The sequence below is a fragment of the Nothoprocta perdicaria genome, unplaced genomic scaffold, assembly GCF_003342845.1.
Source record: "Nothoprocta perdicaria isolate Ctin4 unplaced genomic scaffold, notPer1 scaffold_45, whole genome shotgun sequence".
Lineage (NCBI taxonomy): Eukaryota > Metazoa > Chordata > Aves > Tinamiformes > Tinamidae > Nothoprocta > Nothoprocta perdicaria.
The window spans coordinates 3,864,222-3,880,332 of record NW_020455699.1 but is presented as its reverse complement, the minus strand read 5'-3'; the positions used below and the strand labels follow the sequence as shown (position 1 = coordinate 3,880,332).

General features: G+C 34.7%; 1 protein-coding gene across 1 annotated transcript in view; it reads right to left on the bottom strand.

The window, feature by feature from the left end:
* Window positions 1–2,972: 2,972 nt before the first annotated feature.
* The window catches only part of SPTLC1 (serine palmitoyltransferase long chain base subunit 1), a 29,516-nt gene continuing 16,377 nt past the window's right edge, over window positions 2,973–16,111 (bottom strand). Inside the window, exons 6-15 of the mRNA XM_026046589.1 lie at window positions 15,967–16,099; window positions 14,124–14,253; window positions 12,660–12,749; window positions 11,803–11,910; window positions 10,298–10,393; window positions 9,936–10,032; window positions 9,113–9,167; window positions 5,203–5,320; window positions 4,543–4,616; window positions 2,973–4,092 (exon numbers count right to left, since the gene is read on the bottom strand). Of these exons, the coding sequence (XP_025902374.1) occupies window positions 3,999–4,092; window positions 4,543–4,616; window positions 5,203–5,320; window positions 9,113–9,167; window positions 9,936–10,032; window positions 10,298–10,393; window positions 11,803–11,910; window positions 12,660–12,749; window positions 14,124–14,253; window positions 15,967–16,099 (995 nt within the window). The 3' untranslated portion in view covers window positions 2,973–3,998. The remainder of the gene's footprint in view (window positions 4,093–4,542; window positions 4,617–5,202; window positions 5,321–9,112; window positions 9,168–9,935; window positions 10,033–10,297; window positions 10,394–11,802; window positions 11,911–12,659; window positions 12,750–14,123; window positions 14,254–15,966; window positions 16,100–16,111) is intronic.

Here is a 16,111-nt window from a genome sequence, read left to right as displayed (position 1 = left end):
GAAACACCAGAAATTCCATACTAAGTCTCAACAAAGGTACATCTGGCCCAGTGTTAGGTTTCCAACAGCAGTCTCCTGTAAGTACCTGCTACTTAACTACTGGTCATGTATAGAGCAATTCTTCCCTGAGAGATGCTTCCAGCTTCTGTCAGCCTGCAGCTTGGCTGATGTATTAGCGTACATGTCTTTTACTATGTCTATTTTGGAACAATCTAGCACTTGCAGGAAACTAATGTCTGAACAGTCCATCAACAGCAAGACAAAGTCTGTTACTTTATTAACAAGCAAACTGCCAAACAACATAAAAACACGACAAGAAATAGACACTCTCCAGACACTTCCTTTTATTGAGACGCTGAAACAGCTTAATGCACAAACGCTTTGTGTTAGTTCTAAATATTTCCTCTGTTTAAGCAGCATTTACAGCTCATGTACAGTTCTCAAGTCATCTTTAGATGCAAGATACTTTTGCAGTAGCAGCTTCATAGATCAGTGAATGCCAACACTCCACAAGCCTGTTTAAAATAATGAAGTCCATATGGAGTGACAGAAAGGAGACAGTACACCATTCTGTGCAGTGACTGGGATCGTATTTCAAAAGTGAAAAAATCAAAGTTATTCAGCCTTACCTCCACTTCATTTTTAATACTTTCCTTATGTATTTCACCTCCTACTCAAAAATAATGATTTTTATAATGAACAGAAAAGGCATCTGTACGTTTTCCTATAAAAACAATAAACCTACATAAGTAACAATCAATTACTTTTGAATGTTCAAGGAAAACATGTCCTCTATTAAAATATATACACACACACACATATATAACACAGACATATTTCTTAATGTAAAAATATCTTCCAAGTATAAATTATTTCCAGTCTATCCAACTCCTTATGTATTGCAAACAAATATGTTCATTGGAACAATTTAAACAGATAGCTATTTCACAATTAGAGTGTATTGCTTCTAAAGTACTAAATGATAATCTTTRATTTWAAAAAAAAWGTATTTTTGATCACTTTTTATCATCTGATGCTTTCACCTAGCAACTATTTTGATCCCAATTGTCAGGAGGAGCAAAATATACAGATTAGCTGAATTCAAATCAAGAATCTGTACTTTCAACTAGAAAGCTCAGGGTAAGGCCCTTATGGGTTTGATCCACTTCATTGTAAGGATGCATAGTTTTCCATTTATTTACCAAGAACCAAGCTTGCTGCTCACATCCGATGAAATGTGTGAAGAATTCTGTTTTCCTTCAAACACAACYGCAAAGGAACTAAAATAGGCTTATTCATGTTTTTATCAGCCCAGAGCACTGAGAATTTAAGCATGCTAATGGGCTTCCAATCTGACTTTCTAATGTCAAAGTTTAACCAKAATCACCTGCTGTCTCTCTAACCCTAGCCAACCTTTCCTCCCCACAGCCTTCATTCCCCTTTATCTACTTGCCTTGTCAAACTGAGACATTTCTCAGAAGAGTCAAAATGAAGAGGGCCAGACATGCTTAAACTGACATGGGGTATCTCTCTCCACCAGCTACATAACCCAAGCTTCTTAAYTTCCACCAGAGACTGAATATATAGTTCATCAGTAAAACACATACYACAAAAATATTTCAATTGCCATTAACAAGGCATTACATTTCACTGTGATTTATGTGGTGATTCTAAGCACTAGAAACAATAGCAGAGAGCAAAAGCAGTTTTAGCAATGTTTTAATGCTGGTATGAGTTTGCTAAATAATTTGGAGGATAATGTCTCTTAATGACATACTAAAAAGTTTTGTCTTTTCAGAAAAATAGTCATGGATTTGAAACTCCCACAAGTTCTACTGCTTCCTGCCAATTTAGGTGTCATCACTTCATTTAGAAAAAGCAAAATACAAAATCACACACATATCTAAAGTCTACTTCTAGCTCTCAATAATGGCATCAAAAAATTCTGCCCATTTACAGATAACTTGAAATACAATGTGAGCAGTGAATAYAGCTTTGCAATCTAATATTTCAATGTTAGTGATTTGCTAACCTTCATAGGCTTACCCCTAACATCAAAATAATTTACTATGCTGTGTTAGAATCCAAGTTGAATCCAAATGAATCTTCATTTAACTGTTCCGGACTCACRCCTTTGACAACACAATTCTGTATTACCAAAACACAAGTGTTTCACAAACTCAAAGCTGAGCAGTAAGTTTCACATGCAGCTATATCAGTTTGGGAGTCTTGAGCAAACTGATGACTCTGTACTTCTGTTTCAACCTGTAAAATGGAACTCAGCTTTCTGTCTCTTGCTTTTGCTCTTAAATTGTTGGTTTCTTAGAGACCCTGAAAGCTAAAGGCCTATAAAGGCCTTAACTGTAAGCTAAGGGAGTTAGAGACTCATAAATGCCAAAGTAACAGCAATACTCACTCCCATTAGGGTAAAAGTTTCTTTACACTGTACAGTTATTTCTGAGTCACTATTTCCAATAACAACAGGAACAAGCACAAAACTTCAGCTGGTTTACCTGAATGCACATAAGTAAGAAGCTTGGAAAAACAGTACAAATTATGAATTGAAGGAAACAGAAAGGACCATAGGTATCTGATGCAGAACACCAAACAAAATCTAACTAGATTTCATTGCAATATTCAATCATACGATACATGAAGATTTGAATTAAACATGTTAAACATTTTATTTAAACAAAATTCTTTCTCAAAAATAGTAGTCCTTATAGCAGCAACCAAAAAGGCACATAATTATAAAACAACCCAGAATACAGAAGATCAGGCAGAATATATATATATATACATAGATTCTTTTTAAACAGGCATCTTTTTTTAAAAAATCCTGAAATACATAGTTATAGTTTCTATTTTATAAAAAAAGTTACAGTTTAATGTCATCCTCTCTTATCAGGTTTCTATGATTGGTTTAATGTTTCTGTCCAKCTGTGCTTATTGAAAATCCTTACAGTATAACCTGCAAATAATTATTTTCCAATGATGTGAAGATTTAGGTATACATAYATCGTAAGTATTTGTACCACTTAAAATCTTAATATCTATCTGTGAGGGTTCYCTTCTACAGTAAAGCTGTTTAGAGATACAACTTAGCACATATTTCAGTGCTTCAACGTTGTCTGAATAAGCTTATATGCACAATGACTCTATCAGAACTTTGGTTCATTCTTCATACTGTTTATGTCTCCTCTACAAGACTGGTACAAAGGCCCCCTGATTGAATATACTATACTGAAATTGCACAATGTTCACAATTTAGAGGTTTAAGTTTAGGTATTTAAGTTAATAGCAAGGAAAACCTCACCCACAATATGTCAAACATGCATATATTTACATATGAAATGAAGTAAGCAAATAGTGTTTAATATGATTTTATCATTTCAGCAATTAATTATCTGGTCAAGGAGTCTGAAAAACTGGCTTCCAGAAATGCCTAACAAATAAATATTTAAGTTGCTGTGATTCAATAACAACAAAGAAATATAGCTGAAGTAAATCTCTTAATGTGTCATTATTTTCTTTTTGACAGTATTAGGAACAAGCTATTTTCATCTTGGGAAAAAAAAGAAGAAATTTATATTACGCTCCTACATCCTGACACTACACAAATAAAATAATGAATTTTAAATATTTCTGGGCAAAGATGAATGTTTACACATATTACTGAAAACATTCAAGGGTGTGAGGAAACAAAACTTAAGGCTTTTTTTAAAGATTAAATTTATGAAAATTTGTGTGAGATGTTTATATTTCATTTTAAGGAATGCTATTAAATGGTAAGAGTTTAAAGCTGAAATATACTCCGTCATTTACCAGTTCTTAAATTCATCATTCTTCCCCTCACTGCATTTGTACCATTTTGGAAAAATCTTGTTATTCAGYAAGGCTTCAGTGTCATCGGTGGTCAAACTTGAAGTGGAAGCCAAGACACCATAAAGTGTAAAACACGTATCTGGTAATTTGAGGAAGGTGTCCGAAATAGCAGTCTAATTCAGCAAGGACTGTGCAGCTTCCTTAATAAGTGATGCAGCTTTGTCCAGTTCTTGTTCTGTTTGTTCAACTGTTATCACTACTCGAATACTAGAAAAAGAAAGCCAGAACAGTCAGTTACACCTTTTTTTGAACTAATATCAACACACATGAAAACTGTTACCTCCAAGGAAAGGATTATGAATTTAAGTTCAATAAGAAACAAGAAAYATGGCTAAATAGAAAAGGTTGAATGGCTTCTTTTCCAAACACACAAGTAACAATTTTATCTGGCCTCTTCCTTATCTGCAGATKTGCAGCTCTCAGAAATACGTCTGATAAACAGGCAAGGCCAGTATCAAACTGAATTCTAAGATGTGATACAGTTATTTCAGCATATTGGCACAGTATAACAGTCACTGGGAATATTCTGAGAAAGCAGTGCTAACACACTAACATATCCACCTAACACACTATTCAGTCTAGGCTACTTAGCAGAATCTCTACATTGTATGAAAATAAACACATCCAATAAAAAGGAAAAATAAATTGACTACTAACCTTGGTGGAGGAAGACACTTTTCTTCTTTCTCCAGATAGCGTGCCTGAGTTAATGCAATACCATTATTCATACACTGCAGAGAAAGAAAACATAGCAGTCATCATGCTGATGGAGTCATATATCCTTGTGCACATATCTGTGCACATATTCCTGACACCAAAACCATTGGTGTCAGGAAAACAATTAACTCTTTTATTAAATCATATTTATGCATATTTCAAAGGAGAATAACCACATTCTTTCTCTAGTGTAGTCATGTTTGCCTGTCACCTAAAATATACATCATCCTCATCAACCTCCAGCTCCTTCACATGAAAGAGAACCATGTGCGTTCCAASGATGGAAAAAAGTGCTGAGTACAAAACATACCAAGATTCTTCACATGTTCATGGTCTCAGACAAGTAAAATTACAGAAAACTGCATCTTCGATTGTTCAAATATAGCAAGAGAACTTTGCTCAAAGGACAGCTTGTTATTCCTACATACATCAGCAGTTCTCTAATCAACTGTTTAAATGTGAATTTAACTACAGCTTAGAAGTACATAATAGGAAATACTAATTTTCTAAAATCCAAAGTTCAAATGCATATATTTTTTATCAAGTGTTACAACAATTACAAAGATAATAATGCATTTTGAATGCTATGGGAATACTTACATAATCTACAACTCTTTTCAGCAACTTCACATCATTTTCTCGAGATCCACGGCTCTCTTCCAATTGTAAGTGCAATGCTGGAGAAAAAGATTCGCCCACTACCTTTAAGCCAGAAATCCTAAAACAGATAAGAAACTTTTAATATATGCCTGAACAAAATGCTAAAGTTTCAGACAATAAATGCTTCCACTTTCCAGCAAAGAGTGACATTTAACAGAAGTTATTTAACAGAGAGATATTTAACAGAAACTTGTCTTTCCTAAAGCTCTTACTAAATCTAGTTATATTAAGTTTTTGTACAACAACAGCCCACTCCTCTTTTTGCAAAAGGGATCAGGGATTCAAAATAAAGGATTTTGAAAGAATCTTTTCAAAAATATAAGAGAATTGATAATGTCAGGCTTAATATTTGCTGATAAAAATATAGCTATTAACTCAAGCCTTTGGAATTGGCATTCAGAAAATCACTAAATCTTTCTGCCTTCCTATGTGATAAGAAGAAGCCAAGTCTATAGCTGGTAATACATCYGAATTTAATTATTTCTGTAGAAAATCTTTTGAACATCTTCTAACACCAAGCCAAAAGCTCTTCTAAAGCCAGGTACATTCACAAAACAACCCCCATGTCTGTATGTGCAGACAAACATGGCCTGGTTGCACTGCACACCTCGTTCATCCCATGCACCAGGACAAGCTGGGCGCCGAGCTTCTGAAAAGCAGCTCATCAGTGAAGGATCTGCAGGTCCTGAGAAGACACGAGCCATGGAGCCACATTTTCATTGCTGACCATTAGCCAGCAAAGTGCCCTTGTGGCCCAGAAAGCCGATGGGATCCTGGGTGCCATTAGGAAAAGCGTTGCCAGCAGGCTGAGGGAGGGAATCCCCTCTTCTGCTCAGCCCTGATGAGGCCACATCTACGCTTCTGTGTGCGGTTCTGGTTCCTCCAGGATAAGAGAAGCTTGGGGCTACTGGAACAAGTCCAGCAAATGTCAACTAAAATGATTAGGGGCCTGAAGTGTATCTCATATGAGGAAAGTCTGAGAGCTGCAGCACTCCACTGCCAAAAAAAACAAGGCTGAGGGCAGACAAAGAGAACAAACTGAAATAGTAAGCTCTGTATCAATCTAAGGAAAAACATCTTAACTGTGAGGGTGACTGAGCTCTGGAACAGGCTGCCCAGCATTGTGGAGATAGTTAAACATCATGTGGACAGGGTCTTATGCAGTGTGCTCTAGAAGACCCTGCTTGAGCAGGAGGCTTGGACAAGATGATGTTTAAAGGATCCTTCCTGCCTCAACCACTTTGTAGCTCATTGATACACAAGACTAAATTATTCCCTTCTACATACCATAGCAAGACCTTCGTGCCTGACACTCAGCAGATCCCATAAATGCATACATGTCCAATATAAACCCTAATCTTTATTTCCTGCCTTTGGTGAGCTTGCATCACATAGACACATACAGATTTATACTCTTACTTCAAAATAAAGTCTTCAAATTTTAAAAAAAAGTAAAAAAATAAAGTTCAGAAAACAGAACAGGAAAGTAAACAAATCCCTAACTGTAAAACTGAAGTGAGCATGAAAAAAAATGGGCACTACAAACACATGAAATCGTAGGCTTGAAAAAAATATATTCTCTAACAGGAAAAGCTTCTTGCATTATGTCTATAAGATTGTCAGTTCACAGTCCAGTCTGGAAAAACAAGTCAAATTGGCAGCCTTTTCCTTGGTGACATAACTGCAAACCTTCTGGTGTAATTTATATACATTTGCACACAAAGTGAAGGCAATTTCTTTAATGCACAAACACAAATGACACATATCCCGCTACAAGAGTGCAGGAGGGAACACAGTTTGATAGCATAAAGTACCAAAGCACAAGGAAAAAGGAGTCCAAGGTCCACTACAAAGTAGAAATTATATGGAATATACAGTAAAATGCATCAGTTATTTGTTATGTCTGAAAGATCTGTTTTTGAAGTAACAGAGGAACAAAACTGGCCTCGATCTCCAAGGCTCCTTTTAAGGAGTCTTCTACACTAGTGAATCCAGTGTGCTTTGGATGGTTCCTTGGCTCCGAGGCCGGTGGGTACAGAATGACTCACAACCGTACTTTTAAAATGACAGTCTCCAAGCAAGAGTGGCCTCATCCAAACTGTTTATTGGGAATGGCTCCTGGCTCACGCTAACTTCGGAACAGTCTCCAGGAATTGTTTCAGAGAGCGCTACTTGGCCTGGGCCAAAAGCACGCCACAGACCCTTCAAACAATGCAACACTGTAGACAATTGAGTTCCAGGGCCYAGGAATGTTTCCCGGCTTTAACTTACTAGTATAGATGTTACCTCAGGGCGCTACCCAAAAGGAAGTCAAAGTTCTCCACACCTCAGCTCTGAGGCTGAGCTGCAAAACTGAGCGAAAAGGCCAGACTATTAAGCCTTTAGGAATTCTGCAAAATTCTGAGAAACTGATTTGAAAATTCTCAGCCAAGTCTAGTCTACACAAGGAGTAGTGAACTATTTAAGGACTACTACTTACTGTAGTAAGGACTATTACTTACTGTAGGAGGGCTTGGGTAGGGGTGGGATAATCATGCCTCCACATTTACACACTAAGAAACTTTTCCTTTATTTTTAATTTGTTCCTCTCACTTGTCCATTACAAGAAAAGGGGAGGGAAGGGGGAAACAGAAGCTGTGCATTTTTTTCCACTTTCTTTTTGCACATCTTCCCTCCAATATTGCTTTACACACCTACTCAGTTTACCTTCCAACACCTTGATATTGCTAAATTCTACACGTTCTCTTCCAGTGTGTCTAAAAACAATTGCCTTTGGAACAATTGCAGAAAGAGAAAAATCCCATTTCAGGACAGACATTTTATTCAATGTTAATTTGTGACTATTCTCATCACTTAAAGAATTGAAGGTGAAAAAAAATAAATAAAAGCATTATTCACAGGATAATCACATAATCACATTACCCATACTCATTACRCAGCACTGCTTTTTGAAGATACTAATGAATAAAAAGTTAATCATTTCTCCGCAGGGTTTATTGCTGCGTTTCAAAAGTTTATATTCTTACACTAAAAATGGTAAGTGCAGAAGAATATTACAATTACTCTGTCATAAAATGCTCTTACTAGTAAAGACATGAATAACTTTTAATTGACTGTAARATATTTCAAATTTAGAAGCATCTGTATATTTCTGGGCTGAATAGTCTACATGTTTTCAAATCATCATTTAAAGAGAACATGATCAAAAGAGATCAGGATTATTTCATGGTAAAATTATACCAAAGAAACTGAATGTTTTTAAAGACTATCAGAAGAGTTCTAACACTAAAAATGCACTAAAGAGTAAATTATTTCAATAAGAATCTGCATCTTGATAGGAAATGTAATTCATACTGAATAACTGAATTATGCATTTAAATAATGTATCACTAATAATGCATTCTCAAATTAGGTTGTGTTCAGTTTTTATGCATTTTGTAAGTGTAATGTAAGTGATTACAAAGTGTTCCTCTTTCATTTGAAAGAATATCAACTAAGCTATGCCCATAACTCTCATCAAATGAGAGTTACTTAGGTATTTCTTTCACTATGATTATCAATACTTCGCACCACCAAAACTCACTGCATTCTCATAAAGACTTTAATATGCAAGAGTTTGCAACCATCACCACTAGAAATACGGTAAAATATCATTTCAATACCTGTAAATTTTTTTAGAAAAAGTTTGTCTAAAAACTCAGGTTTAAACATCAAGAGAATCAGATACACTTTGGGGAGTGTTCTTTAAAGTCCTTTCAAAGGAAAATGTATATTGACAATAATATAAAAATCAAACAAAAAACAGCAAAATATGAAAAAAATTCATCATCCTCAATAATAAACAGCTTACCCCTGTAAAGCTCTGTGAATTCGCTTGCACTTTTCCTGAAGAGTCTGAAAAACATCTAGATAAAACAAACAAACAAACCTCAGACCCTGTTTCTGCTTTACACTTCTGTCATCTAAGATTAAATAAAATGGAAACAAGAACTAATGCATTAAAGCACTTCAAAGAATTAAGTCTCTTCACTACTCTTTCTAATACTCATCACTCACACTTCTATCATTAAATGGCAGGTTTGTTAAGATCTCAAAAGARTGTTATTTCCCTTTATCTCTTTATTCCAGCTGTACTCGGTTCATGATCATGTGGAAAGAATGCTACAAATGCTTACTAAGGGGTTTGAAATGAGAAATTCAGCTTATTCATAAATATAAGTATAGCCAAGCAGACTTCTGTTCCTTGATGCTCTCAGCCACTCATTAATGACTCTTAAACAGGAAATATTGACTCCTGAATCTAGAAACCTGAATTCTTTCCTTAAACAAAGATTAATCTTTCAGCAGAGCTAATAATCCACAAGTGTACTCTACTTTTTTAAAATTTTGTTTCATTTTTGAGGACCAGGCATGATCCATCACTGTCTCTTTTATTCTCAAGTAACTCATTTTCATGCAGAAGGAGTATTTTTAAAAATAAAAGCAGGGAGAGAAAATTACAAAAAAAAAGTGCAAAACTGATCAACTAAAAAGGAAGAGAGAGAACATACAATCATACAAACATACAAGCAAAAAAAAAAAAAGGGATAAATTAAAGTAAGGGAAAAATATGGGGTGAATTCCGGATGAAGAAAAAAAAAAAATGAAGAACAGGATTTTCCTGAATTAAGTACCTGGATTATCTTCCATAATATTCAGAGCTTCAATAGCAGCAGCAGCTAACAAAGGAGGCAGGGATGCAGAAAAGCAGTAGCCCTGACCAGACAATCGCTGGGGGAGAAAAAAAGAAAGAAATAAACAAAAAGACATTTTTTTGTTTGTAACAACAAAGAAAAAATGTTTTACAAGTAGAATTGTTTAAATGTAAAAGYAGCTCTCCTATTCATCTAAAATCTTCTGTAGAATAAGGAAGTTCCTATATAGAATCAAATATTGTATAATAATTCCTATCATAATATGGCTTGTAAGTCAATAAAATACTCCAAATTCTCCATAGTAATCCTGCCATGTCATATAATAATAAGATATGGCTTACCTGGTGATCAATAACAAAAGATCTACCACAGCAAAATCCTCCAATGGAAGCCAGTGAATTTTCCATATTTGCGCTGATAAGATCTATATCATCTATCTGCCATTTAAATGAACAACAAAGTTATCAAGAAATGCCTTTGATTAAATTAAGACTACTAACATTATACATCCAAACCTGTCTTACTTCTTATTATTATAAACACCAGAATGTCCAGAATTAAACTGCATATTCAAAATGGTGCTCCAATTAAAATAATTTCTAACAGTACAACAAAGACTTTAGAAATCAATAYTTATGGATTTATATATATGTTCCACAAGCTCATAAAAAAAAAAAAAAAAAAAAAAAGGTTGTATGTATGTGGGTCACTCTTCAAAGAAGCCAACATCATGGTGTCCATTACAGAAGTAAGTAGTCCCACAACAGTCAGTTAAGGTATAACGGGACTAACACTGAGCACAAACCTAGACAAATCAGAATTCGGACCCCAGAGATGTAATTGTCTTATTTCATTCATTAGTTGCAAACAAGCTTTTCTTTCTGCCATGCTCTGTAATGTATACTGATGTCTATCACTACAAATTTCTATTTTGACTGTGTAAAGGAATTTTACATAAGAGTCAATCAGATGGTGGTTGGCAAGCCTCACTGCAATTTTCTAATGCTGTTTAGCATTCACTTGCTCTTTTCCATGCGCTTGATTGAATAGCCAAGTGAAAAGTTATTTAAAATAGAGGTAGGAATARAAAGTATTGAGAAGATGTATCAAAATTTGATACATAGCTTTTAACTAAAYTCTGACACTGCCTTTAAGAGACAGTAAAATATACTCCATACTGAGGAGACGTTGGCTGCCAAAATAGCATTTCTTCCTTCCCTAGCTCAGGTGGCTACAGTAGCAAAAAACTGTAAGAATTCCAAAACAAGAGTTCATTCCATTTCAATACTCCTCAAAAGAGAATGAAAGAAAGACWTGTCACGTTGGGAGAATATTTTTGCCGAATATATTGGATTACTGGAATACTGGAATACTTCCTTTGGAAGGACTAACTAAGCTTTCTCCTACTTCTTCCTCCCAGATTCAAAAGCAATATATCAGAGCGGGCATTGGTAAGTGGCCACTGAAAAAACATTTAGGATTTGCTCCAAACTCCCAAATATTTCTGTGCAAGCACACTGCTTTTTGGGCATATGGACCTGGAGAACATTATACTGAGCATCAAATAGAAAAAGTATTACATTAYGCACTGTAAGAATTTCTCTGCTTGATTTCCTCAATAAAAATACATACTCTAAAAAAGTTATTTCAGGTAAACAGGTGAGAGAAAACAGGACCCTGCACTTTTACTACTGATAAGTGGACAGACAGAAAAGGAACAAAAGAAAAATAAATATATCATATACTAGTAAATAATGTTAATGCCAGAAAAAAAAAAAAAATGTAGCAAAATTTGACTCTCTACAGGTCTCATTTACAACATAAAACACAGGAAAATGGCACTTACATTTACACCAAAGTGTTCAGTAATTCCTCGTCCATGTTCCCCAAGTACTCCAAAGGAAAGGCTCTCCTCCAAAAAAATTCTAACTTTGTATTTATATTTCAGTTTTATCTAATATAATGGAAATAATACAAAATACAAGACAAGCCTATCAGAAACTGGTAACAGAATGGGCGGTAGGGGGAAGCAGGATGCATGCAGACAACTACAGTGCTATGAATATTGCAAAAACATCAGCTCCAGAGATGAGTTCTGGTGTTAAGGCACAGAAAAAGCTTTCAAACAGTTATCACTATTTATGTTAAAGACTAAGTAAATTTCTTAAATGCTAATCATCATTTACAAAAAAAATAAATTTTGGTTACTTGTCTGCTAATAAGATACTACGTTTTCACAACATTTGTTTCCTTACCTACAGTCTGCATAACAAGCCAATTTATGCTGAATAACAAATGTGTTCCTTGGAGCCACTGTATGAAGATTTCTTTGAAACTAATACAATATATTTTTATACATCTATAGATATATATGATATATTGTAAGTATATTTTTAGTTTAACAATCTAGTGACACAAAATTTCTAAAATACAGTAGATTTAACAGGTTTAAAACTAAGACTTCAACTGGATATTTATCTCACCATGTAAATTATTATTATATAAATATATTATTACTTACTGATTAGGAATTTCAACAAAAAATGTCCATTTGAGAACCCCATTTCATGAACATTTGAGGAAGGATATAACTCAAAAATTACAAGCAAAACTTTTCTTTGTAGGCTTAAYTGCACACTACTACTGTTTTATAATCACGTGTGTTCACAAACAGGGTTTAAAAAGCAAACTGAAACCACTTACCAATTCTGGAAGAGGGCAGATGTCTCCTGTATTCATATACAATCCTTCCACTACAATAAACCTTCGAGTTACWCGGGCCTTGCGGGGATTCTTCAGAAACAGATATGGTTTCAGTTCATACCAATAATTACTAACAAATGAATTACTAACTCTCTGATGGTTTTGTGGGAAGGCAASTAATAGGAAGGGACAGAAGATAATGTCTTTTTTCTTTAAAGTAAGCTTTAACTTTAGTCTAAATTGAGTCTTTATCATAATAGAAGCTGAAATGTGTCATTGGACTATTTGCCTTCATTTTTCTAGCAGTTTTAAAGCTTTTAACTCTTTTTAAAGGTTTTTTGTTTTGTAACAAACCATAACCAATTCATTTGAACTTTATGCATAATACACAAACAATACAACTACAGAACAAGTACTGCAATTCTGGATCTCTATTATATTCATAACAGTTATGTTCCCTCATTAGTCAGAACATTTAGAAGACTTTTCAACAACCGGTTTGAGTGACCGCATTCTCAGTGCRGCACAATCCTCTTGGAAACAGTTGTCTTTGTAAGACATGATTCAAAAGCATTCACAACTTTCAAGTCACAATGTGGTCTCTGAACAATAAAAGCCATAAGAATGTTCTGCATTTTTTTTCTGTTTAAACTATGATTTTATGGTTTGATTTTCACTGTTCTAAAATGATATACTAATTCAAAATCTGTGAGTAATGAAAAAAAAACCCACAAGTTATTCCATGGATTATACTACTCTCAAAATTAATATTCACCACTTAATTTTTGCCCACATTACCCTATGTTCTAATTTATCATCTGATTGTGCTAAACYTTTATATAAAGTGAAACAATGTCCAAATTATTGTTTCCTTGCTACTTATTTTACTAGTARGATTTTAAGCTTCATCTTCTTTTTCAGCTCACAGGAAAAGTCTTAGAGAATATTTTTCTTTCCTGAGCACTAAGTACCAAAACTGGGTACATCAACAAATTTTAATAGGGTACCTCCATCAAAGCACCCTGCTCCAAGAAACTGGATGTGCTGCCTAAACAGGCTATCTCATTATTCTGTCWACTCAAAAATCTCATGTAGAGATTATTGGACAAGATGCACTTYCCATAAATGTATGTAGACTAGCTCCTTTAAATTTGCAATTAATTCATTACTGATTTATGTTGGTGAGCTTACAATTATCCAGCTTACTGCATGGCATTCAAATTGATAATTAACAGGTATATTTTGTCAGGTAAACATAGTTATATGAACAACTAAAGGACAAAATCCATGCAAAATCACCAAAGGAGCTCCATGCTTCAGTCATTTCATCGCAGTTATATCCCATGCCACCACAGCCTCTAAGTTTACTTCCAGTGGTGACAATGACAAAAGCAATAAAAGATCTTAATTATATAAGCAACATCAACTGTTTGGAGTACAAACATTTCATCAAAACAGCTGCACCTTTTGATCTTCAGCCTCCTGTTCTTTCAACAGCCGTTCCAGGTGAGTCATATCATTATGTTTAAACGACTTGATGTTACTACGAGATGCCTGTAAGCCCTTCTGAATAGCAAAGCAGGCAGCTTCATCTCTGTAAATAAATAAAGACCTTTAAATCTGCACTTGGTTTAGCACTCATTCAAATAAGAMAGCTGCCTTAAGATCTTTTTGTGAGCTTGATCTGTTTTGAGTCGCTATGTATACTCACAGGAAGCTAAAAATAGATCTATTAAATCATCATAGACTTTACTTACTGTTTGAAAAGTATTTCCAAAGCTTCTCAAATTCGCTTTACACTGTAATACTGCAATACTGCACTGAAAGCAAGCAAATTTTTCTTGAAATGTGCACTGGTCCTTTGGTATTCATTGGTGTGCAACACAAGTGAGCTGGGTGCTATTTCTAGTCACCATACCAGAAGTTCTTTTTCCTGAGCCTYGGTCTGGGTCTTAGCAAAAAAGCACAATAATGTGCCTATAAACACTTACAGTGCTCTTCAGAATATCCAAAACCTGATTTTTAAGATTCGTCGAGATTTATTCCCCCARAGTGTAAATAATAAGCTGCCATTTTAAGTTTTGAAAAAACAAATCCCTAGAGAGSGTTGGGGAAATGGCAGTTTCACAGCTGGATACTCCCAATAATTGCCTCAGTGGTAACTTAAATCTTCAGCACATGGCAAATGCAGTAATTTCAACCAAGTAGCTTTTTTAAGGAAAGGAAGATGATCTTTTGGCTACTGAGAATCTGAAATTATACAAGACAGCTAAATCAACTGCATCTAATTCAATCACATCTTGAATATTGTGTGCTGTTCTGGTATTCCATCTCAACAGAAAAAAACCCCACTACGATAGTGTTTGAAGATGAGCAAAAAAGATGACCAAGTTATGAATGAACTTTTGTAAGACATTTTTTGGACATTAAATCTTACACCTAAAAGAAACCAAAAATGAATTATAGTAGATGACCACAAAAGCAACAGCAGCATGCAGAAGACGAGTAAGCAGCTATTCATAGCCTCTCTTCATTAAAATCAAATCCATCAATTGAAACCAGTGTTAGATTTACTAATGTTAAGGTATTTATTCATATAATGTTCAATTGTAGCTGTGATATTACACATCACACAAATGCTCTGGATAGTCAACATTTATATTGGTTCAAAAACAATAGAAAAAAAGAAAAATCTATGAAGAGCCATTGAAGCCTAAATCCTTTGGCTCAGACATTTTTGAACGTTTTTGCATTGTGTTTCTCCTGGTATTTCACTCTTTCCTAGAGAAAATGCCAGTGTCTACTCGGGGGGAGAAGATACTGGGTTTGCTGAATCCTTGATTAGACYCAGTATAGCTGTTCTTATGTTAATTCATAGTGATCTTCATCCAACTAATCTATTGCAAAAATGCATGAGGCACTTGTCTCAAAATGGCTTGCAGGAAAGATGAAAAGCCAGAAGTAAATAAGAGAAAAGCAGATCTGACTACACATTTTATTATGAAGAAAACTAGAATAATACTTGTACAAGCCCTTCTATACACACACACACMCCTTGATTTTCAGCTGAGTGCCCACATGTGCTTTTCCTTGAAAAAGCAGTAACTGGTACGCAATAAGAGCATTTTGAAAAAAAAAAATAAAGAAAAATCAAAGGAAAATAACATGACATTTGAACTTTTGGAGCATTCTGTTATATGAAGAACATTATTTTCTAAATATCAAATTAATATGCCTTACAATAACCAAAAAATATTTAAAGGATGACTCTTAAACTCTAATTTCCTGAGGAGAAAACAGTACTTACACAAACACAATGTCTCCTCTTTTTGAATATGCAGGAATAGCACTGGCAATTGTTGCAAATCCATATGAGTATATAATAGCTTCCTCTGTCCTCATGAATTTTGCGAGTCGTTCTTCTAATTCTAAGTGCACATCTATTGYAGAGG